Genomic DNA, 27,000 nt, shown 5'->3' with positions numbered 1-27,000 from the left:
CATAAACTTTGTGCATCAAAAAAGAGAATGTGCATATGCATTATGTATTGTTCGACTGCAAAGAAGTGAAACTCAACAGGTCTTCACTCTTTATGAAATAAATACTGTCAATCATCAATTCATAATCAGCACTTCTTCATGACACATACACTAACTTTGATGATTATTCAGAACATTGTGAAGATTTCTAAATGACAGCTGCCAAAATATCATCTGTTAAACTTCTTACCTGATGAACTGAGAAGAAAGATGGAATGTAAGCCTTTATTTAGAATTGTATAAATGCAATAGTGTCAGCATTCTATATATGTAGATCACAACAAACAGGTGATTTTGTTCACTGACTCATTTGGGAACTTTGAACATTAAATTAGACAGGCAAATAAATTCTCACCACTCGACATTAGACCACTGAAAGCCTAATACGTTCTCTAAAGTCACAGGAAACACCACCAGTCAAATGGCTCTTTCCTTTACATAGGGCACAAATTCACAATTATTCACAACTGCACCCAAATCATTAACATGTTTAAGCAGTAACTTCTTGTTGTGTCGAAAACAAGCCCTTGGGTCTGGAGCTGAAGGAGGAAAACCTCATCCTAAAGGTTAAAGATCCTGCACAGCCAAAATAATCGACATACCAGCCCTGTGCCCTTCCACAAAGCAGAGCTCAGCAAAAAAAAGAAAAAGAAAACGGAGAAACAGAAGGGACAACGCAGCACACCAAGAGCGCAGTCATTTACATAGCAGCCCCCGACCCACAACTCCCGAGAGGAAACCCACAGGCACTCACCTTTCAGGAGAAGTCCACTTCCACTGCGAAGGAGTACAGAAAGCAAAACACAAAAGATCTTTCTCGCTTCTCTCCCTCTCTTTCTTTCTCTCCCCTTCTCTTCTTCTCTCTCTCTCTCTCTCTCTCTCTCTCTCCCCTCTTTCTCGTCTGCTATCCATTAGCAGAGGGAAGAGAGCTGAGTTGAACTCCTGTCAGATTCCCATATGTTCCGACATGCTTCCATCTTCCTCCTCCATCTCCAGGCAGGCAGCCGGGATGCAGGGAGAGAACAGGACAGCTTCCTTCAGCCTGTGGGGCTCCTGGCAGGAGCAGGGCAGCTTCCTTCAACGCCTCACCCCCCAGAACGTGCTGCGTGGAAGTCTGGCTCGGATCTCCTCACAAAACAAACAGACACAGGGTTTTTCAGCAGCGTAACCCTGAGTCAGGCCTGTCTTTGAAATGCTTTCTACCCGACAACACAGACGGCTTTCATTATCTTCGCAGTCACTGCAAGGCCTAGCTTTAAAAGCTACTGATTTCTTTTTTCCTTTAGCCTCCCACACAAAGGAAGGGCATTTTGTAAATTACTTGCTCGTTTCAGACCAACAAAAGGTACTTTCATTGAAACACCCCCCCTCCATTTGATTTTGCTCAAATTTGATTACAAGGATTGAAAAAGGAAAAAGAAAGAGCAGGAAATAAAAAAAAAAAAAAAACAGATGGCGTCCTCATTCAGCACCCTGAATGGCTTTATCTGGGAGCCTTTTAAACTGTGGCAATCCACAAGCATTTCAGCTGGCTACAGAGAAAAAAAAAACTTGACAAAAATTATCGGTTTGCCAATTCTCATACAACTGCCACGAAAGAACGGAAAGAAAAGGCTTTTCTCTCTGAGTCTCTCTCACTCCCTCTCTCTCTCTGTCTCCCCTTCTCCCTTTTCTTCACAGTATCGCCTGCCTGGATCAAAATAATGGAGATTAGGTATTTCATTAGAAATTATAGCTGGATATGGTGTAGGCTGTCATATTAATAGCAACCTGCCCATGTCTCTTCGCCATGTGCTATTCACCTAGACAAAAGCCTGAGGGGGAGCATATATTGAACCTCTGATTCAGGCCTGATCAATTTTCCATCGTCAAGACATGAGGGCAATTTAACAAAGAAAGTTGCACATGACTGGCCTGTGGAGAGCCCCCGTCCTCAGCAAAACTGTGCTAACTAAACTAAACGCATATTTTCTGGGACAAAAAAGATACATTCTTTCAGGAGAGAAAGCGAAGAGACATGGGCTATAATTCCCTTTCTATGGCCCAATGGGCATTTCAGCATGTTCTTGTTTTCAGATGTAGATAATTACAGGCTGCAGTGCACAAAAAAAGTGGGAGTGGGAACAAACAGAGAAAGCTGAGCTCCATTATTCGGCTCCTCGTGGTGAGATGGTGTTTGGAGGATGAACGCATTGCTGGCTGCAGGTTGTGATTTCGAAAGGGTTGGTAAGTTATTAGGATAACTACTGCCAAAACGACAGCCAGAGACCTGGGATCTTTTTCAAGCGCTTTGGTGCCAAACCAGTGCATACCCAACTGCAAAGTACAACAGAGAGACATGTACATCTGGAACTGGAGTAGCTAAAATACTTAAAACTATGAGGACTGTAAACCTCAGATTAATTATTTAGTCAGGTAATCCTAATCCAGACTGGAACATGCTGGGAAAAAAATGCAGTCACTTTGCAGATAAAGGGGCTTCTTGTTTGGATTTGGTACACGATATAATTTGAGCATGTGCGTAACATCAAAGAGGAATGTTCACTAACAAAGTTAGCAAGCACTTGCTGAGACTCACTGCCCACTGTGATGAGATCCAGAGTGACCCTGCTGAATGACAGCTTGATTCAATGGGGCCACCTGATTACCACCCAGCGGCAGAGGCAAACACTGAAGACAGCAGATGCAGCAAATTTAATTTAATGTCTATAATCACAGGCCTTTGCCATAGCTGCTATTTGTGTGTGCTATTTATAAAGTGAATGGGTAAAGGTCAAACAGCTTTGGCAAGAGGCCATACCTGGATTCAAGATCAGGTCTGATGTTTCATATTAACTATAGAACTACAGCATCATGGAACAATATTTATTTTAAAAAATCAAGTTTACTGCAATTTGCCTGTTTATACTGTCACTTAACAAGCATCTTGAACTTTCAAACAATGATCAAGCCATGTTTACTAACAGGTATGGATAACTTAGCTAAGCAAAACATTGCATTCAAATGACCCATAAACCTATGGCCTCAATATAAACTGCCTTAAGACAAAGCTTTGATCTTGGACATTTGCCTAGTATTATATTCACAAAAGCTGTGAATACAAAACAAGCCATTATTTTCTAAGATCGCAAGCATAGCTCCAAGGGTGTCGTTTACAGTTTAGATGCCTGAAGAAAACTTATTCAGCAAAGTAGATAAAGCCATATGATAAGATAATTACAGCATGACATGAGCAAAAATATCCCACTCACACAAGCATGAAGAGCCTTATTACCTCTTAACACAACAGTCATAATGCACAATGCAAAGACATGTTCTCAGTGCAAAGAGAATCCCTTGAGTAAAACTCTCATCTCATCATGTGGGAAACTCTCATAAATAATTCAGAAACATCATTTAGAAAAATTACAATAACAAAATGTGGGCACAATGATAAAAACAAGTTTTCCCTCACCATGTGTGTTTATCAAAGTTCAGAAAACCATGGGTAATTATTTTCTTTCAAAATAAAAAGATGGCATATTTAAAACAGACATAAACTAAAGATAAAATGTCCCTAAATATTCCTATATTTTCTGGTTCCAATATGTTCACTTCATCTGAGCATTTGATAAAGGGATTACCGAGCAGCATTGTGTCACCCAAGACAAATCTGGATGTGGAGGTGCCAATTTGATTAAATAATTCTTATTTCCTTTTTGCAAGCCTTGCAGTCTTATTTCCAAAACCAAAATTCAGCATAATGTCAGATTTAAATGTGGTGCAGGGGAGAAAGAGCCAGGGTGAGACCCAGTCCCTCTGCCTTCAGCGTATACTCAAGCACAGGGCTAAACGTATTAGCTTTATTTTTTTTTAAAGACGCAACTTCGAAAACAGATGCAGACAGCAGTATATATAGAGCACTTACAGGAGCTCTACAGGAGCTGTACTCGCTCTAATCATGCCTCTGGAGAAAGCTCATCACTTCTTGAATTTGCCTGATTAATGAAGCAAGCTGGTAAAGCAAATCACAGTCAGATTTTATTGCTGGGTCCTCTGTATGTGTGAATCAGTCTGTAACGTCAGCTAAAATTCCTGAAGTATGGGAGACCCAGGAGACTTTGGTCTAAAGAAGTAGCCACAGATTTCGTGCATATTAGTGTTCTGATATGACAAAGAAGCAAACTCAGAATGTTGATGTTACATGGCGTGAATTTCATGTCTGTTTAAAGCTGCTCTGCTTTGCATGTTTGTACTAAAATGTGCTATAGATGTGTTTTACATTTGTGGCTTAGACCAATCAGTTCCCAACTCATCCATGTTTTTTCTTCTGAAAACCTTGATTTACACAATAAAGACATCTTCAGAATGTATAATTACTTACAAATGTAAACAGCCTATCCCATGTCCTCACTAAAGCTAACCTTTCAGAGAGGGTAATTAGAGTGCCAAGCAACGCAGAAAGTGATGCAAAAGTCCAATAAGAAACACATGAATGCAGTCATAACATTTTACCCTCTTAAAGCTGTTCTGCCACATTCAAAATGCATGCAATATCTGTTGTGAACAAGCTTAAAATGCATGCAATATTTGTTGTGATCAAGCTTAAAATGCATTTGCATGATTCTTTTAAAAATCATTTACTCCCTTATACTTGCAAAATATGCAAGCAGGTGTGAGAGAGAGCAAGAGGTCATTGAAGCAGTTCAGTATCACACTATTGAAAACTTTCAAGTGGTCACACTTGCTCACTGCATAATATGAGAGAAGATATTACATGTACATGCTGTGCACAGATTGTGATCATAATGATGTTTAATATTCTAATCCTGCTTTTACTTTGGAACTTTCTATCGTTCATTTTGTGAAAAAAAAAACACCCATTGCAGATGTGACAATGAATTTAGATAACGTCAATCCGGTGTCAGTGAGAAGAGTGCATTTCATAACTTAACAATAATACTGTAAACGACCAGATCTGATTAAAAAGCTATGACACTTATTACACCACTACATGTAAAGCTCACGCCAACATTAAGAATCAGAAATGTAGGCAAAATAATACATTGATAGCCCATCCTCAAAGAGACTGTTAAAAGTAACAGCTGAAGTAAAATGTTAGGGCAAAAATCCTTAAAAATAAAAAACTATGCCAGCCATCATGTTGCAGCTAAATCCTCAGAATGAAAATACATATCTCTGTCTCTCAAGTGCCCCATTGTCATGCTTAATTATCAAAGTCAGTATCATAAACAAACCCAGAACTTTTCATTCAAGTCCTCTATTTATGCATATCCCTAAAGACATAACCTTTGATATTAAAAACAAATAATTATCAAATCCTAACAAAAAAAAACCCCAACATCCTGAAATACCTTTAGATGCCCAGAGGAAAGCTGTGACCAGAGAGATGGTGTGATATAGTTCTTCCTCGCATTCTTAGGCTGTTTCCTCTCTCTGCGGCAGAAAGCAAATGCTTAGAGACTCGGTGGCATATTTAATTAGAAGCAAGCTGTTTGCACTATCAGTGTGAGGATCTACCTCTCCAATCTCTCGTGAGTCAATCTTCCCCATCTCTGATTTTCTTTTATATTTATGCTGGAATATTTAATTGTAGACAAAAGGTTACTCTGGCTGCATTCACCGCACAGAGGCAGAATAATCTGCTTTAAAAGGCTTGACATTTCAGGCTTTTCAAAAAGGCTGAAAAAATTATATCCCTGCTTTTGTTAATCAATGAAGTAGAACTCTCCTGAACAAAAGAATTAAATTGCTTGGTTGGTTTAATAAAACCAACAGAAATAGCTGCTTCCTCTGGGCTTTTTGTGTGGAGTCACACCACATACACCCAGCACTGTAATTCCATATGATTTAGGGGAAAAACTCTAATTTCTGCACACAGTTGGCTTTTTAAAATCCTTTTGAAACTCCAGCCAGCCTGCCTGGTTTGTAGAGGACAGATTTATCATTAAACCTGACTTTCACTGACTGCAGCCAGTCCACTACAATTTACAATTTCTATACTGTCCTTGTCTGTGCAGAAAAAGAAACATTGTAATTATGCAAATGAAAGGGGCAATAATTAGGACAGCCATTGGTTTGCTTCAGTGAGAACGATTCCAGTGGGAAGAACCTTGTGCTCTCCCAACTGGTTCCAAATCAATGTTTGCTAAAGTTTTTTTTTTGTAGATTTGAAGTTATTTTTATTGGTTAATGTATTACCATACTATCTCTTTGGGCTATCCCTACTCCTTGGGGTATACTTAAATGAGCCAATTAAATTAGTGCCCAAAAATGTTATGATTTAATCATGTACTGTTGTGAACAAGAAACTTTCTTGTTCACAACAGTACATGATTAAATCATAACATTCCTTCCATAGGGTTATAAAGTTCCAGGTGTGTAGATGAGATTTTTTTAATGTATAATTACTACAAAAAAAAAAAAAAAAAAAAAAAAAAAAAAAAAAAGACAAAAAAAGACAAAAAAAAAAAAAAAGACCATGATCTGAGTGCAGGCAGCCCATAGACAGTTAATTTTAAGAAAGTGTGACTTCCATAGAACTTAATGAGCTAGTTAGCTACCCAGTTGCCATATAAGCCATCATGAGCAGGCACTTTTCACAAGAGCAGGCTTAATCATAGTTAGATTACTTAACCAATGTATATATTATAAGCAATATATTAGAGATATTATTCTTAAGTTATGATGAAGTTATATGAGCCATGGCAAACGTTAAGGAGGTATGCCTGCTAGTTACATTACTTTGCTATTTGTACAATTTAGACCTGTTATATATATATATATATATATATATATAGAGAGAGAGAGAGAGAGAGAGAGAGAGAGAGAGAGAGAGAGAGAGAGAGAGAGAGAGAGAGAGATTAATACTATAATTGAACAAAACTCGACTTTTACATCAAAGAGAGATGCAAAGTGTGTGCAAGGTGTTGTTTGTAGCAAGGTGTTGCGACCCTTGACCGTAGATAGCCATCAAATCATTTTAAGCAGCCAATTTTAGAAACGTTTGAGCCAAATAAAATATTTTGATTTTGCAACGTTTCGTTTCGCTTTCCGGCAGCACGGTGACACAAAGGTTAAAAGTCACCAAAACAAGAACACGAGACTTGCAGTGACAAGTCAGTGATTCGTAATCAAAGATATGTTTATGAACATAAATTGCAAAGGATCTTAGCAGGAAAAAGAAAAATGGTACGCACGCTTTGTTACAATCAAATTCGACCGTTTCGTTTAGCTATGTGTTTAGTGTGGATAACTACTGGATAGCAAGCGAGCAGCTAAGCTAACTTAGCTAACTTCATTATAGGTCGGAGTACTCAGGATTGTCAATTTGGCTGTTATTAATAGCTATATATGTATGATTTATGTGCCCTTTCGGACGTTACGTTTCCATCTCATGATCCAGAAAGTGTCTCAGAAATGCGTTACCCAGTGGTTTCCTGCTTTCCTGTTGGGAGAAAGTGAGCTAGCTAGCTAACGTTAGCTATCGCTAGCTGGTCACTCCGTTTAATTCGCGGAATGCACGAGGTTAAATTTGCAGGATGTCCTTGGTTAGGGAGCGTCCCGTTATTCTTTTTAAAGCTTAAACTGACACACTTTACCATAGCCACTGGAACATTTCTGTTGTGTTGATGTAAATTGCCCCCCATCCCCCTTATAATGAATGCGACGCCTAATCAGGGTTTATTGTTGATATTTTTGTGTTTTCCAGGCAAGCACCATAGTGGCCGTGGGCCTTACCCTGGCGGCAGCAGGATTCGCAGGTTTGTAAGATCTAACAAATGCTGGAGGGAGATTTACTTGTTTGCGAAGTGGCTAATAATTCTGTGATTGTGACTCTGTGGCGCTTTTGTACAGGTCGCTATGCGATGCAAGCCATGAAGCAAATGGAGCCTCAAGTGAAACAGGCTCTCCAGGCTTTTCCTAAATCTGTAAACCAGTCCTTTCTTGCAGATATTACAAAGTGTTAGGTGAACCTGTGGGTGCAACAAGGCTGAGCTACTCGCTTCTATTTCAGACTTTTGGAAGTGGCTATTACAGAGGAGGCTTTGATCCCAAGATGACCAAGAGAGAGGCTTCTCTTATTCTTGGAGTCAGGTACATCTGCAGTAGGGTAGCAGGTCTATGTACTCTTCCCCCCCCCCCCCACTTCATGTGTACTTAAGGTTTTTTTTCTACCACTAGTCCCACTGCCAATAAAAACAAGATAAGAGAAGCACACAGAAAACTTATGATTTTAAATCATCCTGATCGAGGTAGGGATATACCATTTTTGGTCTTTTTTATAGTCTGGTTTTGTACACTGGAAACTGAAGAATGTTTGTTTTGCAGGTGGATCTCCCTATCTTGCTGCAAAAATCAACGAAGCTAAAGATTTACTTGATGGACAAGCCAAGAAGTAGTTTATTACAAATACTGATTGAGCCCTGACCAATTCACTTTCTTCTGTAAACATTAAAATCTTGTCATACATTTAATATGCCTTCTCTTTAAAGCATCAGTTTTACATTTATAATGAATGTGGTAGACAGACTGCAAGATCAAAATTTTATTTCAAGAACTATCTGCATACAAAACATATTGCACATCAAACAACCAGAATCATTTAAAAAAAAGAGAAAATAAGGACTCACAAACGTAATTTACAGAACACACACAAAATCTGGAAGTTGATCTTTCAGTAGTCCAAATTGTCACCTGCGTGCAAATACGTTCAGGCAGCCAGTTTAGTGTTAAAAGAATAACTGCTTTTGCTGTTTTAAATACTGTACACTTTAAAATAAATAAACCAAAAACAAGGTTCCTTTTGCTAAACAGTCACGGTCATGGTCACTATAGCCTGCCAGGCAATGAACCAGAACAAATTCAATCTTTGAGATAGCCATGAGCAGTGTCTTTTACACACCACTTAAAATGAAGAGTTAACAGACCAGTTTCCAGACTAACATTATTCTAAAGGGAAAGAAAGTACAATTCAGTGCAAAACATACTTTTTCAGACTGCTTTTCCTAATCCCGCCCATGAAGTGGTTGCATATTAAAACAGAAAGCAGCTAACTTAACAAGTCTGAGGACCTCTCTGATTTTCTGCATTACCATATCAGTTTTATTTTTCATGTTTTCCTACAGCCAGCTACTTGAATGGTAAAACAACTCTTTGAAGGCACAACATCTGATGATGTACTTGGACATACTTGGGTGTGACTTGTTTCACTTTTATCTCTACAGCGTGCATCTTTTTTCCCCTTTTTTGTAATCTTGCCTCCCCTCCTACCTGTTCCATGGTGAAGGAACAAAAAAGTGCAGTAGAGAATCTGGAAGTTCATATTTCTATCTTTGGCAAGCTTGTACAAGCACTATTGTAAAAATGTAAAGGTTACTTAATTAAAAGGGAAAAAAAGGAAAAAAAAAAAAACCCCACAAAAAAACCCAAACTGCTTAGGAGAGTCCATTGACCACGGCTGGCTTGGCCCCATTTCCTTGACCAGTAGCCTTGGGGGCCTTCTCAGTGGAAGCACACGCGGCTTTATTCGGCTCATCTGCCTTGACGTTGGGACCGTTGGTCAGAGATGTAGAGACGCTGTGCTCTGCTATGCTCTCAACCTGTCCCTGTTCATGAGAACGGACATAGGCACCCCCGTTAGTCTCAACATGTCCCTGGTATCAAGTTTCCCAAAAGCAGTGTAGCGCTAAAATCATCTAGACTAATAGTGTTCAATGTGATGATTGCTCTACAATTTAAATGTTGTTCTTGGTCTACAGTCGTTTGGGGATACTTGGTCCTTACTGGTTGTGTTAAACACAATTAAGGAAAAAGAAGAGCAAATCCTCTCTGCAATTAGTTGTCGCTAGGAGAAAGTGCCTTATGTGTTCTTAAAATACCCCCCTTGTCCCAAATTCCCAATCCACTCTATGCATGTTTCCAGGCTTTATTCTCACCTAGATATCACATTCTCATGCTAAACTGTATTGTTCATGCACAGTTTTCTGAACACATTATATCAGAAGACTATATGAAGGCGTAGTGTTCAGTCTTTGGTAGCTCAATGAGTTCAGAAAAAAAGGAACCGACTTACCAAATCTTTATTCTTCTTCTTCAGATCTCGGCTTGTTCTCTGCCTGCTTTGTGATTCAGCCCTCGATATGTAATCAGCCACAGTAACTGCACAGAAAGGGGAAAAGCCTTGTTCAAACCCTACAGAACACTAGCGGGACTCTGAAGAAGGCAATCGATTATGAGAGCTGTATGTGGGTGCTGTGCTGGGGAAGAAGAAAAAAAGTTAGATGTTAGCTCAGCCCACTTCAGTTACTGATTTTATATAAGGCAGGCACATGGATAGAATATCTTCAGATTTGTGTTAAACCACATATCCCATGGCATAAATGTAATTATTAAAATTAGAAGATTAATTGTAAAAACAAAAAGCTCACATCAGCACTTTCTAAAACACTTGATTCTAAATAAAAATCTAAAACCACTTGATATTCATAAACCTAAACTGTGTGCCATTTTTCCAGACTCATCAATCTGAAACAGAGAATAAAAACGATGCTTCTGCATTAGCACTACAACCGAGTAGACTTAAGACTAGACTTAATCCATAAACAGGAAGCCATGCCCTTATGTTTGACTACTACAGTTATGTGCAAAATAATAGCAGTGAGTTTAAAACAACTGAGAAAAAGCTCAATCCTCATAATAGCATTTATTTCCATATACACAAGGCACTGGGAGCACTGCACATTCAATTCCAGATGAAAACATGAACAAAATTTTTAACTGAAAATGAAGGGGACGGGAAAAAAAAAGAAAAAAAAAAAAGAATAATGGGCTGTATAAAAAAAAAAATAGCAGTGTCTTCATTTTCATTTACAAACTCAAATATTTACAGTATAAACAGTTGTTTACAGATTTAGCTTTTCTGTTGATCACTGAACTAATATTTTGTTGTATTTCCTTCATTTCTGATGACTGCTTTACATCTATGTGGCATGGAGTCAACTAACATCTGACACCTGCAAACAGATATTCCAGCCCAAGATGACTGGACTACATTCCACAGTTCTTTTCCATTCTTGAGTTTTGCATCAAAAACAGCATTTTTGATGTCACTCCACAAATTCTCAATCAGATTGAGGTCTGGGGATTGGGCTGGCCACTTCATAACATGAATCTTGTTGGTCTGGAACCAGGATGTTGCCCGCTTGCTGGTGTGTTTGGGGTCGTTGTCCTGCTGAAGCACCCATTTCAATGGCATTTCTTCTTCATCATAAGACAACATGACCTCTTCCAGTATTTTGATATATTCAAACTGGTCCATGGTGCCTGGTATGCGATAAATGGGTCTGACTCCAAAGTATGAGAAACATCCCCAACCCATTATGCTTGCACCTCCATGTTTTACAGTCTTCACAGTGTACTGTGGCTTGAATTCAGTGTTTATGGGTCATCTCTCAAACTGTCTGTGGCCTTTAGACACATCTTGCCCTCATCTGTCCATAGAATGTTGCGTCACTTCTCTTTAGGGCAGTCAGTGGTGTTTGGCAAATTAACCTTTTCAACATGTCTTTTTTCCCCAGCAATGGTACTTCAGGAGGGTTTCTTTGAAATAGTTTGGCTTCATGTAGGCGTCTTCGGATTGTTGCAGCACTTACAGATAACCGAAGATCTTCTTCGATTTCCCTGGAGCTGATCATTGGATGCTTCTTTGCCATTCTTGTTATTCTATGACCTACGCAGATGGTAGCATTTCTTTTCCTTCCACGTGTTTCGGGTTTTGTTTGCCATTTTAAAACATCTGAGATCATTTCAGCTGAGCAGCCAATTATTTTATGCACTTCTTTGTGTTTTCCCCTCTCCAATCAACTTCTTGATCAAAGGTCTTTCTCCTTCGGTACAATGTCTGGACCGACCCATTTTACTCATTGAGCAAGGGCTAAAACCAGCAGGTACAACATTTGCTGCCCTCCTTCTTTAAATAAGGGCCATAATTGACACCTGTTTATTCATAGAATGAATGATCTCACTAATTGAACTCCACTCTGCTATTAATTTGAACACGCCCCTTTCATTAAATGAGTCAACTACACCCAATTAGCAGTCATGACTTGATTCTGTTGGTTACCCATTACTCGGCTACACCTAGTCATGAATGTTTTCCGAATGTTGTATCATCTTTTCTGCCAAAATCAGTCAGTAAATACAATAGTGATGTTGGACCTCTATTATTTTGCACATAACCGTACATTTAAACCATGAAAATATAGGGGTCTCAGGTCTGTGAATTATTGCTTCTCGGAACAGGCCTGTTCTTCATGGCTCTTGAGCTGTCCTGATTAGGGGCTGCTCCAAGCATGAATAAGCCATGCAGCTTACACACTACCATTCATGCACCCATTACCTGGCTGCCTCTCCTCTGGAGGGCGGTAGCGGCGTCGGCGGCTACGGTTACGCCGCTGTGGTTTAGCCTCCGCTTCATCTACAGCGGGGAAGGCAGCAGAGATTCCTCTCTGAGAGTTACACCAGACAGGCAGAGAGCCTTCTCTCACAAGTTATAACACACAGGCAAAAGTGCTCCCTTAAGAGTTATTCCAGACAACATGGGCTCCCTCTCTCTCAGAACTATATCACACAGGCAGAGTGTCTGGCATAACACAGAAGCGAGGTCAATTATACCACAGCAACAGTAGGACACGTTCGCTGGGCAACTTCACCACCTCTGTTCAGTTCAATTTTTGCTTGCGTATGTTTTGGTTTAAGCAGAGGCTCTCTACAGTTTTTACCCAGACAACAGCTCTAAAAAGCAGCTGTGCATCTTCTGATCGTGGCACCTGCAATGGTGGGGAGAAGCTAGGTCGATGGAAGTGCATGTGGGGCACCTTGGCCAGCAGCGTACTTGCCTAGGCCATTCTCGCTGAGCGAGGTGTTGTCCGACTCGCTCATGCCGTCGATAATGGTCTCGTCTTCGTCCGTTCGGCGGCGTCGCGAGCGGCGGCGGCGGCTCGTGTTCACGTGAGACTCGCTGGTGTCCGTGTCCACTGTCTGGTCTGTCTCAGTGTTGTCCAGAAGGCTGTAAGGGTTCCGATCTGGATCTTTCAGAACTGTTTAATTAAGCAAAAAAGAAGATTGTATTATTTTGGTGCACAGTCAGGATTTTAAGTTTATCAGTATTAAATTGAGTGCTGAATAGGCTTCTAAAGAAGGTCCCACCAGAAGATGCTGGACAAGAGTAACTCCACAAAGAAGAGGAAAGGGTAACTTGCCTGTGTCCTCTGCACAATACAGACACTCGTTTGTATATTACATTCCAAGTAAAATGCTTGGAAATACAAAATACAAGTCCTACCAAATACATCTAATCAATCATTCAGAAGAATGTGGCCATTTCCTTAAGCTTTCTTCATACTAATGAAGATCTGATTTTCTTTGATACTGACCACACAAGCTATTTCACTCTCTTTCATAAAGTGTACACAGCAAAACAAATATATCTACTGTGAGTGGAGGACATCAAAAGGGTAACTTTAGGAGACTGCATAGAGCCAAGGTCCAAACTAAATGCCAAAGTCTTTGATAATCTAAGAATATAAATGCCACTTTAAATTTTTAAATGTATGACAATCTCTTCCTTGAGTATTCCTTGGCTGGATAAAACAAGCGAGGAAAAGAAATGCTTCTCTTGGCTGTCCTCTAGCAGAGCCTGTAGAGCTGTACCTGAGCTCATGGTGCTGGATGCCCCTCTCGCTGTCCCACGACCTCTGCCCCCAGGGCCACCACGGCCTCTCCCTACAGCTGGTCTCCGCCTGCTGTCTCTCTGCTGACGCACCCCTCGCTCTGGCTCCTCCCCCGCCATGGACCAGTCGCTCAGCTCATCCTTGCGCTCAGAGTCCGTCTCTGAGGCGTACGAGTGCTCGGAGTTTGTTCCTACATGCGGCAAATGGAACGATTTCACTGCCTGGCTGGGCACTGCAGCCTGCCACTGCTAACACAGAACCTCCCTGAACAAAGGCTATAGTGTACATGCAAACAACTGGCTCTTATTCATGTTTGAGGAAGCATGAAGTGGGGACTAGATTAGAACATGAGACTGCAACATGGAACCTGAGGAAATGTTTTTTGTAGAAAGAATTTTTTGTAGAAGCTTATAGGATCACATAATATAGTTTGCTTACAATAGACTGTCTGTGCACAATACAATTAAATAAAGGAACAGATTCATAAATATTTTAAGCGTGTTCCTGCGTGCGCAGGGATGAGGCAGATGGCATTACCATTATGCCATACTCGTTATTTTGACTTTTTCAGTTTAAAGGCTTTATCTGAGTAAAAGGCTTAAGAGGTTACCAAAGCCAGAAGTAACAAAACTGTGAAACAGCTTGGAGTTATTGTAACCAGAAGTCAAAAAGTATATGTAAAAAGCTTAAAATTTTAAAATGTTATTGCAACCCAGTGCGTGTAAAAATGGTCTGTAATGGGAAATCTACGCAAGAGGCTTAAAAGGCGTCGGTTTAATCCAAAGTCTATAAAGAGTTCATAGGGCGTTACCATAACCAGAAGTATAGTTCATGCCTCTGCGTCCACGGCCTCGGCCGGCATAGGAGCGGCTAGAGTGGGGGGGGGCACCAGGCACACTCTCATCCATGGCATAGCCCTTGTCCTTGTCAGCAGGCCGGCCAGGAACAGGCCGGTAGCCGAGACCGATCTGCCGTAACTGCTCATCGATCTGCAGCCTCTCAAGCCTCAACTGCTCCACCTCCTGCAGGAAGCAAAACAGAGCACTGCTTGGAGCTGCCCCTGTGGCCTGCATGAGGCCAGCTTTGACACTGCCAGTCAGTGAATTACATTTGAAATAGGTGCTTATTATTAAAGGGGGGGACTTGTCAATTGCCATCATTAAACCCAGATATGACCTTTTGTTTTTATTTCTATCAGTTCAAAGTCAAGCCCATGAGTTACAATTTTTTTTTTGCAATAACTTCCTCCAATACTTGTTTTTATTCATATATCTACTGTAAGCCAACCATAAAGCTGAGCAAGCCAGCTATAGGGTCAGCAGGTTATTATTGCCCATGCTTAACCAAGTATCAGACGGTGAACATTGACCCAGGTCAATCTCTTTTTATACCAAGCAACACGCGTTACAAATGCCTCTTGAATTTGTTTTTTTTTTTAAATCAATACTTCAACCATGTTTAACCCTGGTTAAAAGCTCAGTGTGAAAGGGGGAATTGTAATGGTTAAGGTCAGGGTTTGGATTGTAGCAACTGGGACAGCATGGAAAGTGATAGCTTCCATCCAAAAACCCAAACATGGGAGCTGAGTCTCAGAGGCACAGCAGGACCACCAGCATGGGGGCTGAGTTGAGTCCCTCACCCTCACTACTCACATTTAGGTAAGCAATGTGGTACTCCAGGAGGACTTGCACGTTGCCAATGCTCTCCTTTGTGCCAACAAACGTGAAGGGTACCATCCCCTGTTAGAAGAATATTACTATTCATGAATAAACACCTCTCACCACACTTCATTATTATGTTTTGTTCAGGATTAAAAAATGAAAGAAAGCATCATGAGAATGAGATCTTACTTCTTGTCTGGGGAGTTTGTTGTCATTGTCACCTTCTATTCGTACTCGGACCACCCCAGACTTGTCGACAATCTCTTGGATAACTTTGCCACTCTTACCAATAACCTTCCCTGCAAAAAAAAAAAAAGAATTTTGACCTTAGGAGACAACAAAAGTTCATATGAGGGCAGTGGAATTTTAAAACGGTACATGAAAATAACCTTTGTCCTCAGAGAAAAGCACAAACTATTTCCTTATCCAATATATTGCTTAGTTTCCTTATTTTACAGGTACAACCAGTAATAAATAATAGTTAGAATTTAGAATTTGCACAACAAAGTCAGGATCTCCAGAGAAAAAGGCCATCAAGTTTAGAATCACATGCAGTCAGAAATAAAAGATTCATACCGACTAGGTTTCTAGGAATTTGAACAGATTCTTCGAGGAATTCCAGATAATTTCTTGCTTTCTGGACTGCCTCTTCAGTCTGCAATCACACAAGAATAAACAGAAAAGGTCATTATTAAGGCAATACCGCCTAGCAACAAGGGCTAGACGGGGTCTGAACACTGATAGATCCATCCGTTGCTTGCATTGAGTGCTATCGTGTCCCGCCAGCAGTTTACTTACCTCACCATAAATCCTAAAGGTGCCACTTTCTTCATCCAGCTCAATGGCGGTCACGCCCGGCACTTTCCTGGCCTGCTGGATATTACTGCCATGGCTGCCGATGGCAAGGCCCATAAGGTCTTCCCTCACGGTGAACTCCTCCTGGAAGGCAGAGGCTAGCTGCTTTGTGCTCTGAACATGGATGATGTGTGTGTAGTAAGGAGAGGGGAGAGAGAAAAAAAAAAGAGTTAATATGTGGCTACACTCTGTGTTCCATTTTTACTGAAAACAATGAAAAGCAAAAGGCGGTGTTTTGTACGGTCACCTCCAAGTGCTTGGTGGCCTCCTCGTTCCTGTACATGAGCATGAGTTTGGTACGGATACTCCTTAAGTGCATGTCACTCAGGAGGGAAACTCTCTTCACCGTGGCCTCGTTCACAGACTGTTAGAACAAGAAAACAGCAGCATGTCCAGGTGGTAGACTAAACAAAATTTAATACTAGAGGACAGAAGTTCTCATTATTATTTCAAAACAGCTGAAAATCAAATTGATTTTGGAAGGTGTGAAATTCTCAAATATGTTATTCATAGAAGAATCAATTCATTGTTCCTCCTTGATTTATCATTACTATAAAGCTAAAAACTAATATATATAAGATTTTATACAACTTTACCACTGTCAAATAAAACCTTGTAATATGTGCAAATGCAAGTCGTCGTCCCCACACGATAGTGTGGTCATGTTTAATACACACTTTAGATTCTTCAGCATTCTGTTGACCAGTAGTACTTATGTAATTAATTGTAACAGAAACTCACCAGTATAACCAACTGGCTAGTCTCTGGGTTGTAGACTATCCGGCTGGCTCCTACCGCCTTTTTGAAGTCCTTGTGAGCAGGCTCGTTTGCACATCTAAAAATGGAAATATTGAGAAATATGTAATGCTCCATCCTTCATGGCAACTCACACACTAACATAGGCAAGATGCGGGGGGGGGGGGGGGGTGCACAAAAATGGCCACTGCACTCACGCAGCCTTCAGATCCTCAGGGACAGGAACAGTGCACTTGTGGAAGGTGGTCTCTGTGACTGCTTGGTTGAGGTTCACTGGTCGAAGGCGGTCAAAAGTGACGATTTCATTGTATGTTGCATCACAAGCAGCATACTCAATCACATAGAACTGGCACAGAACAGAAAGTGAAAGTTAGAGACCTTTCGGCTGAAACGGAACCTAAAGAGCAGGGCATAATCAGGAAGGAGTCTTTTAATACTCACATCTCCCTTCATCATTCGAACTTTAGCTAGCCACCAACCACAGGGCTCCTGTTCATTTGCTCGGGAATAGATCTGAGTTACAATATAGAACCATGTTAAATGCATAACATTTACTTTTTATTCAGGCTTTACAGCAACAAAAACTTGTATCCAGAGTGGGCAGTGGAGATGTTGTGCCTACTCACCTCCACCTCATCTCCCTCGCCGATCTCCTTTTTGCCATCAGCAGAAGGAGGCAAACGGATATCGCTGAACGGGACTTGTCTTTCAGGTTGCCAGCTTAAAAAAATTTTTTCATAATAAAATGGTATTGCACAACTCAGACTGAAGAAACATTTTTGAAGAACAGTCATGACTGGTCTACTTACTTGTTTTCAAATGAAATGGAAAGCGAGTCATCATGAACATCTTTGACAAATCCCTGAATAAAAAAATATGTTAACATTTTTAAATAACATGCAATGACAAACATACACTTGAAATAAAACAGTAGCATGTCAGTGATGAATTTCAGCATAAAAAGATAACAAAATAGGGATACTTTTAACGCGTAGGTGAAAGGATTTTTAAATTTTGACTGTGGCCAGAGATTACATTTTTTAAGTACATCTGACTGAAATCAACAAAAAAATAAATGTGTTACATGACAGTAACAAAAGTACACTCTATGAGTTTATTGTTTAGTGTGAGCCAGGTAACCAACAGCAACACAACAACTGGCCACTGAAATTAAAACCTATGTATGGTGGCTGCTAAAGATCTTCAGAGCTCCAAGGGCACTAAGAAAAAAACTATTACAACAAGAAACTAAAAGGTGACTAAAATTACTGTGTGACCTAACAAGAAGCCTGTGACTGATGAGTGTGGCTTATTTCATCCCAATGCCATTGTAAATGAACAACACCTGGAACACTTTGAATGTTAGCAACAATTCTTTACTTTTCAAACCACTCAAAATCATGTGGTACAACAATGCAAATATCCACTGAAGTGCAAGGAAGGTATGCTTTAATCTACAGTTGTTGGTTCTCGTCAGAGGCAAACGTCTCTGATCCCAGAATAACACCAACACACATCTCCCAAACACCAATTCAAAAATAGAACTGGCGTCCATAGTATCTGCCGAAGCCGATGACAGCTAATGAGCCAAAGTGAACAGCTGACACGCAGCGAAACAAGTCTGGGCCAGAGACGCATGCACGGCATAGCTTCACGATGATAAAACGACAGAATTATAGCTTTAACAGGTGAATTTTCCAACCAGGCCTGTCACGTATAACCCAACATAACCTGGTGTGTGATCTACTGAAACGACTAGTTCCCCCTTTCGTAAAACTTCACGAAAACTTGCAAATATGATGTAACCTAATGTAGATATTTAAATACACTTCACAGCCCAGTAGATAATCATTACTGTTAGATAGTTACCTTGACTGCTAACAAAAACGGATAAAACCATCACAAGTCCATTGTTCATGCTAGACGCAACTTCAGTAACGCTAGCTATGCTAAGCTAGTTAGGATACGTAAATAATAAAAAAAAAGTCACAACGAGAGCTGCCTGGTTTCGCAAAGCTCTTTCACCAACCTCACCAATCCGCCTGGAAGATTTGCCAGAAACAGCGGCCAAAGAAAAATAAAGTAGTTAAGATAGCCACTGGAAACTAAAAAGCAGCGAACTAGGTTCATCCTCCGCGCACTGCCGTTAGCTAGGCGCTTGCTCGGCTAAATATCTGGCTAGATAAAGCTCATCTTGCTACAAGGTTAGGGCGGTTTGTGCCATCAATGAACACTAGCTAAAATAACTCTGAATAATGACTACTACACGGTACTCATAGAAAAAAAGAGGCAGTAAATCCAATTGTCCTGCTTACTGTGTTTAAAAAGAAAATGTAGCGTTGGCTAGCTAGCAACATCCCCAACACCCGCGTTAGCACGTAGCTAACAAGCTAGCGAACCTAGCTAACTCTGGCAGCCCGAAACGCGGAAAATCAACAATAGCAGGCCAACTGACGTTACGTTTGAGAGTTCGGTGTGGCGCCTCACCTGTCTTAGAAATAAACCACCTTCGTTATTTACAAAGTGAAACATAAGAAAACACGTTTTACCTTATAATAAGCTCCATTGGAGCCACGAACCTCTACCGTCAGTTCCTCCATCTTGAGCACGCAAAGGATCGTGGGTAAGCGCTCTAGAAAGGTTCAGGCTGCAGCCCGTGCGAGTCCTGCAAAATGATCAACTATCATACACTTTACACTTTAAACGTGTGCCACTGTCATAATCACATTTAATCGTAAATGGGGGGTTGGTAGACCTCTTGTTTTTAACATATAAAATAATAATATAACTTAACAAAAGTCATTTTATTCCTATCATGGGCCTATCAAAGGAAGAAATCCTCCCCTGATCATTTAACCCTTGTAAAGGTATAAAACCCTGGTATGGCAGTGCACTCATGTACTCATTTCTTCTTTGGTCACTCAAGGACATGATTGGGAATAATAACCATATGCAGAAGAGTAGAGTAGCAGCTACCATTGCATATTTTCGGCAGTGAGGCATAGCATTCAGACATACTCTATTGTGGTTGCACAGACGCACACAAAGCGGACCGAATTGTGAAGAAGGCATCAAACCTATTGGATGAGACCTCCCATCATTGCAGTCTCTTTACAAGCACATTTAAAAAGAGAATGGGGCTACAATAATTATCAGTGACTCCCTTTCCCAGCAAATTACATGTTTCCTTACTTCTGGAAGTCCATACTGAATACCAAACCCAGTTTCTTCTATGTTGTTTCTTTCCCTCTGCTATAAGAGGACTAACTTTAAGAACTATTATTGCAATTATTATTCAGAGTCTAAAACTTTAAAATGATCGAATACTACCTGTCAGTTTTGCAGTTTTGAAATAACACATTGGTCTTATAATTTAGTCTTATGATGTGGTTTTAAAATCTATACTTCAGACTGCAAGTCTACCTTGTCTTAATCTACAATCTTCCTTCTTTTGCAGCTCTTGTACTTTACTGTAGTTTATTGTCCATATTGTCCACGTCTTTGCATTTTGTTTGTGTACCCACAGAGCTGTTCCAATAACAGTAATAAAGAATCTTGCATTGAGTGTAATTTTCCGACAAGTAGGCTAGTCTAATTACAACAGGTTTTCCAGCTTGGAAATCAAGCACAACATTTTACTTAGTTTTTCTTGAAAACGAATAAGCCTATTTAAAAAATTTAAAAAAAAAATCAATAGTCTATGTTTATCAAGGAGATTCTTTAAGAAGTCCTTCCTTGATGAATATTATTCTGTTAGATGAAACCTGTTAGTGGCACCTAGTGGTCAAAATTATTTGTGCAACATTTCAGTATTTATCCTGCTTTTTCCCCCCCAAAATAATTTTACAATTTCCAATAAATTATTAAAATTACTATAAATTAATGCAAAATGAGTCTTGAAAATATACAAATTACTGAAAATATACAAATTACATCTAGGTGATAACATAGTGGATTAAAATAATTTATTGCTTCAGTTATGCACAACATTGACTTCAGAAGGTCGCAAACACTATAAAAAAGTTCACCAATTCAGATTAGTTAGTGACATAACATGCTAGGAGTTTGTATAAAAATCTTAAATTAAAAATCTTTATTAAGATTAAAAGCCCTTCATCATTAGAAAAAAGATATTTTAACAATGTTTTTAGTCAGACTCTATTATTTTCCCAGTGGATATTTTGATAATCTTTTCAGTAAAGAAAGTTTTAAAAATTATAGCAAATCTCATTCACTCAAATATCTGGCTCTACATTCAGTAAGGGTTACAGTTTCTCTGAGGAAATGTATTAGTGTAATCAGGTGATGGTGACACCTTATACTAGGACCTGAATGGACTCATAGTCATGGTCTCAATTTCTATCTTAATTTTAGTTTAAGGAGATTTTTGTCATGCTGAATCGTACATTTAAAAGGAAACAAGGCTGACAATAACCCATGTTTTATCCATCTCAGCTCATTACTTGAACATACACTATATTAATGCATGCAAAGATATGTTTTTTTTCCATTTGTCTCCTTCTCAGGGTGAATAGATAAAAAAAAAAATGTTCCCTGGCTTTATAAAATATAATACATAGAACAAGGCCTTGATGAACTGTGTCTCTCAGCTGACTTCATGTTGAACACAAGTTTGGTTGGCAAATAGTAAATAATAATGCATAATGTGCAACAAAATGCATGAGGCTAGCTGAAGTCCTTCTGCAGCTCTCTACACCTAAGCAGAGTTATGTGTACATAATAAAGTCTGCTCATCCAAAATATATCAAATATCCAGGCAAATACCTAATACCGCGTGGCAGTAAAAATGTGTTAGGGGGTTTGCCAACACATGGCCGCATAAGCGTTTATGGCCCTGCTGATAGCATAGCCTCATGTTCACTCTAACCAGTTTATGAATTCCATTATGCTAAGCCTGAACACTCTAACTACTGATGAATGATTATGAAATACATAATCTCCCGCAGTACCATCAATGCACTACGACAGGGAAATTTCTTTCATCCTATCCAATTTTTCCCTTATTTAAGAAAATAAATTACTGTCCCTCAGTAATCAGATATATTGCAGGGCTGTTTCATGAGTTAAGCCAAGTTCCATTAGGCTTTCATCTTCTGCCATATTTCGAAAAGCATGCGTACACAGCGAGATACTCAAGTGCTCATTTGCCAAGCCCTCTATATTATCTTTACCCATACCCTTTCCACCTTCAGTATAACAAAATTACAACACCTGAAGGAAGCCATTTAGCCCCCTCCTTTTTACATTCTTGAATTCACTCTGAGAATCTGTTATTTTATGCCAGATTCAAGTTGTCTATGTTGTGAAAATATCTATATTAAATTACGTTAGTAAAAACTCATTTTCTGACTTTACTTAAATGGTTTGCTTTAATTGTTCACGTCCAGCTTGAAGCTATATAAATAATGTACGTGTGCGAATAATGTTAGTGAAGCAGGACTCAGGGGCTCCTTAAGGCAGTTTAAGGCTAGGCGTTTGCTAAAATAAACAAATCTGGTTTTACTGTGCAGTGCACTGGGAAATCAAAAAGTTTGTGGTTTTATTCTCAATATCAAAAAAAAAAAAAGTGATAAAACCTAGATGAAAAATACCAGAAACCCTTGCTGCCCTGTGGCATCATAATTTTTGGTGGATCAGTTTCAATTTACACATTTCTAGATTACAGAAAATGTTCAGTTTCAAAATAAAACGGACATAATGAGATGGATCATTATGTATCGAATGCTGATGGTATACAACATAGATTTGGAATCCTTATTGGTAATCAAGCCATCTGTGGATATTTATCTCTGAAAATGGATCTCATGTCTGTTAAATCACAAATGAGTTTGTTTTGTGCTCAAATGGACAGGATGGAGAGCATTAGCAAAGATAGGGGTGCGAATCTATTAGTTTGTTCTCCATGCATATCCAATTTTTCTACAATCTGCGAATGCATTTATAGGAATAATTGAAAATTAGCTGTACATCTTTTTTGGGGAAGGGTAATTTATCACGACCCATTGTTCGCCTGTGACACTTCAGCCCTACCTCTAACAAGGATGGGGGAGCTCGGCGTTGAGCCACGCTGAGCAATTCTGCTGTACCGATGCATTTTCTCTGCTTTGTGGCTAATTGTGGCCTCCTTTCCATTCAGTGGTGAGTGGAGTAAAAGAGCGTGCTGGCTCGGTGTAGTGCCACTGCCTGGCCCACTCTTGCTATTATCAAAGATACTCTTGATCTTTTCAAAAGCAGGAAATAGATTTTTCCCTCTACTACAGGAAAAAAAAAAGTAATTTGCAATGCGTCCATTAGTTCTTCATTAAAGCAAGATTAAATTGCACTGCAAATCACATCTGCCTTCCCATGATTAAAGGGTGGCATTTTAGAGGCCAAAACTAATTACTAGTCAAAATGAATAAGAGTGAGAGAAAAAAAAAAAAAACAGGCATGTTTTTACATTAGATAGTGTGGCTGGTAATTAGATTCAAGCTAATTCCACTATTTCGTCTCTATTAATGAGATGAGACTCTTTTCGTCTGCAATTCCTTCCTTTTTTTTTTTTGACTGGACTCACAGCTCCAAGTGTGTAATTCTGATAATACTAGAAGTCCGTATTAATGAAATTTTTGAGTTACCTGCTACAAGTGACAATTCTGTCTAGTGCTGCATTATCATCAAAGAGAAAAGAGTGAAAATTGGTTTCAGAGTGTCAGAAAGTGGCGAAATTATGGTTGGGGTAAGAAAGTGTGACTGTCAACTCCTTTTGTATGTGTGGGGCTCCAAGCTGCTGCCAATTGTACATGAGTAGCTCTGCTTTGGCACTCAATCCTGCTGCTTGTCCAGTGGAGCTGATGTGCCTGCTGGAGCAGTCTTCTTTTCACATTTATCCCAATTACTTTGATGCAGATCTCATAGATCAACTCTAAAGTCTCAGTCTTGTTACCTGGTAACTTCAGCATTAATGAACTTTAAGTAATCTTTAAAAAGGAATTAAAACAATCTGTCTGTTTTTTCTTCCCATATATCTCCAATTCATCATAGTCTATTTGCACAGTTTCCAGTACTAAAGCGCATTAATACAAGTGTTAATTAATTCTGCAACTTTACGTACATGGAACCTTAATCCAAAAGTAATGGAACCTTAATCCAAAATATTATCAGTTATTTCATGTTTACTTATGATAAGGCTGGAATATATACAGAATATTTAGAATGACAAAATAATTGCTTCATTGTATCAAAATCAAATGTATTACTATTTTATAATGTTTTCACTATTTCAAGCCTAAGTAGTCAATTTCAGTGTGTAAACACTAATGTCACCCTGTGTTGTAAACCCTACTGCCAAAATGCTTTAAAAGTGTCATGCTGATTACTCAATGGGAAATAGTTGACGCTCCAGAAATGTATACGCATGGAATTTTCCCCCAAGGCACAGTCCTCCTGCCCTTGCAGAAATCCATGCAGGAGCATGTTTTTTTTTTTTTTTTTACACAGGAGGAATCACTGCGTTTCTGCTGAAGCGAGATTCTGGCCCACACACCGCCTCCACTTCAAGAATTCAAACCTCATACCGCGGCAGTCGAAGCTTATCCTAAGCTTGTTAGTATTTCTGATGCCATGTGTGATAGGCCCTGCAGCAGGTCCACAAATCAGCAGAATTAACTATGATCTTCCACTGCACATGTAAAACTGGGCAACACAAGTCTGAAATATGCTGCACAGAATATTATGATAACAAACCATTATAAATGCCCATAATCTACTTATGGCCAGGGTTCAAATTCATTCTGAGTTAGTGTGCTTCTCTGCCCCCCCCCCCCCCCCTCCACTCGCCCACACACCAGCATGAGTCCGGACAATCTGAACCATAAACATATGGAAAATGGAAACACAAATTCCACAAATTCTTGGCTGTATATTCGTTGCTTTGCTGTACATACACACTCCAGTAAACATGGGTAAACCTAATACAAATATATGAGAAGGATGTTTTTGATCTGGTCTTTCCCTTAAAGTGGGATCCATAGTTCAGGAGGTGCAGGAAGGGGCAGTGTTGAGCGCGGCACTAATGATTCAACAGAACACCGTGCATCTCGTCAGATCTGGGAGCACCCCTGATGTCACTTATGTCACTCTTTAATGTAAACCAAACTCTCTGCTGTAATATGTTTAATAATACATTCAGAATTACGTTTTGGTCGCAAGAAAATTGCAAAGGGCTGGTACCTTTATCTACGAATTTCACTTGTGCCTAAGCAAAATAAATAAATAAATAAATAAAAAATTACATTATTTGGTTACATTCCATCACTATGAGAAATAACATTGTGCAAATTCTATGCATGCTAATGATAAATAGAAATCCACCTGCCTACAGATAAAATGAGTTTAATTTTCCCTCACCCAATGCCGGGTTGGCCTTTCATAAATTACTTATGCACAGCTATTATTAAAATAGGAGGGAAAGCAAATTAGAAAGTCTTCATATCTCTCCACTGGATTTATCCAAGGCAGGGATGGAGCCCACATAGTCAGCATTTTTTCTCCCTCACCCTCTCTCTCTCTCTCTCTCTCGCCCCCAGAAATTCAGCTCTCTTAAAATTTCCATTCATATTCCGCATCTCTCGCTGCCGCTGTAGCCCTGTTGTAGAAGTCCTGACCCAGTGTTTACCAAATTAACCCAAATCTTTCCTAGTTCACAACCGTAATGGAATTCATGGACTTTTGCAAGCCTGTGTTCAGATGTGTTTGTTGCTGAGCTGGAGTGTCCTTTTGCTGTGTGGTTTTCCTCTAGCCATCACTGCTGAGTGGACACAATGGAAAGATTCAGCACAGAAAATATTACAGTGCATCATTGATTATTGCCTTGAGAATATGCATTGATGAAAGTTTTACAAAATCTGCTTCTAGTATATAAGGATGCCCTCCTTTACAGATTGGATTTCATTGATGCCCATACAACTTACCACAGCATGTTTGGCAGTAGGCTGTATTGTTAAGTTTAGTGCTGCTACTTTCTAAACTCAAAAGGCAACAAAACATTAATTGATGAAAAAGGCAAAAAAAAAAAATTCATTGGGATGAGGGGTCCTGGTGCTCTTGCTGTCCTCATTTTCTCTTCCATGCAACATTTGTCAGGTCACAATGTGCAGAACGTTGTGCACTAATTACCTGTTCACATTCGCAATTTTAGTTTTGTTGTCTGTGGCTGACTTCTTTTATACTGAACAAAGCAAAACTAAATCAAGTATATCAGAGCTCACTGTAACCCTAGTGGCAGCCTCGGCCAAATATAAGTAGTAAATGAGAGAATGAAAAATTCCAACACAATGTAAAATAAACAGAGAAAAACAGATCGAGGTCTGTGAAAAGAATTTTACAGTACAAAAGACTCAAAGCTTGTGAAATGTCTCTCTTGGCTTAGGCAGCAAAACTCTTGCTATTTATTGTGGCTAATATATTCCTTTGACTGAGTCTTTCAGGGACCCCATTTCTAATTGTGTGAGATTTTAAAGGCACTGGCCCAATTTTAGCTCCCCTTTCTCCTTTTTCATCCAACAAGAAGTCCTGCTTAGGTAATCCAAAGGTAGTCTCCTTTGGTCTGAGCCCAGAGACATCCTTTTTTTTTTTGTCCCTTCCAACTTGAATTCTGAATGCCTCATCGCAGTCAGCATGTTCGTCTGATTATCCCACCAGAGAATTACTTCATACAAACCAAATTTCTGCTCTGAAAGGAGCCCCCCAGTTTTCCATCACAAAGTACAAGAGAGGGGATGAGTAATTCCTTCCCTGAGAATCTGCCACTTCATCAAACGCAGTCATGTCTGTCCTGTGCCGAGAGCCATTTACCAAGAGCTACTCAAGGACTATAGAGGTCCTTCAAAACCATACTGCAGCCTCCATATTCTACTGTAGAAGTGTACTTCTATGCTCATCTGTTATCAAGGGAT

The 27,000-nt window shown here is 39.6% G+C and overlaps 2 protein-coding genes and 1 long non-coding RNA gene across 8 annotated transcripts in view; 1 reads left to right on the top strand and 2 right to left on the bottom strand.

The window, feature by feature from the left end:
* LOC113577813 (uncharacterized) overlaps nt 1-1,128 on the bottom strand; it is an 87,063-nt gene extending 85,935 nt beyond the window's left edge. Inside the window, exon 1 of one of the 4 annotated variants that reach the window (XR_014120061.1) lies at nt 794-1,128. This is a non-coding gene — a long non-coding RNA (uncharacterized LOC113577813). The remainder of the gene's footprint in view (nt 1-793) is intronic. The other 3 variants (XR_014120056.1, XR_014120060.1, XR_014120058.1) reach the window with 3 other exon arrangements.
* Nucleotides 1,129-7,088: 5,960 nt separating this feature from the next.
* On the top strand, nt 7,089-8,516 carry dnajc19 (DnaJ (Hsp40) homolog, subfamily C, member 19). 2 transcript variants are annotated; one of them, XM_027010686.3, is made up of 6 exons: nt 7,089-7,230; nt 7,751-7,802; nt 7,897-7,970; nt 8,057-8,136; nt 8,224-8,294; nt 8,371-8,516. In XM_027010686.3, exons 1-6 carry the CDS (start codon nt 7,228-7,230, stop codon nt 8,439-8,441), a joined length of 351 nt encoding a protein of 116 aa, XP_026866487.1. In that variant the 5' UTR covers nt 7,089-7,227; the 3' UTR covers nt 8,442-8,516. The 2 variants fall into 2 exon arrangements, with proteins under 2 accessions (XP_026866487.1, XP_026866486.1); XM_027010685.3 differs by lacking the exon at nt 7,089-7,230 and adding an exon at nt 7,517-7,589.
* A 56-nt stretch (nt 8,517-8,572) lies between these two features.
* On the bottom strand, nt 8,573-19,735 carry fxr1 (FMR1 autosomal homolog 1). Of its 2 annotated transcripts, XM_035523259.2 has the most exons (17): nt 19,594-19,735; nt 17,854-17,906; nt 17,671-17,764; nt 17,486-17,557; nt 17,242-17,390; nt 17,030-17,123; nt 16,536-16,652; nt 16,232-16,402; nt 16,010-16,088; nt 15,623-15,732; nt 15,425-15,511; nt 14,584-14,794; nt 13,753-13,962; nt 12,939-13,139; nt 12,440-12,517; nt 10,115-10,200; nt 8,573-9,647 (listed from the first exon to the last, which is right to left on the bottom strand). In XM_035523259.2, exons 1-17 carry the CDS (start codon nt 19,642-19,644, stop codon nt 9,477-9,479), a joined length of 2,034 nt encoding a protein of 677 aa, XP_035379152.1. In that variant the 5' UTR covers nt 19,645-19,735; the 3' UTR covers nt 8,573-9,476. The 2 variants fall into 2 exon arrangements, with proteins under 2 accessions (XP_035379152.1, XP_035379153.1); XM_035523260.2 differs by lacking the exon at nt 12,440-12,517.
* Between the last annotated feature and the right edge of the window lie 7,265 nt (nt 19,736-27,000).

The sequence above is a fragment of the Electrophorus electricus genome, chromosome 26, assembly GCF_041902795.1.
Source record: "Electrophorus electricus isolate QZ-2024a chromosome 26, ASM4190279v1, whole genome shotgun sequence".
Taxonomy (NCBI): Eukaryota; Metazoa; Chordata; class Actinopteri; order Gymnotiformes; family Gymnotidae; genus Electrophorus; species Electrophorus electricus.
The sequence above is the reverse complement of the archived record's forward strand: the minus strand, read 5'-3'. Positions and strand labels throughout refer to the sequence as shown.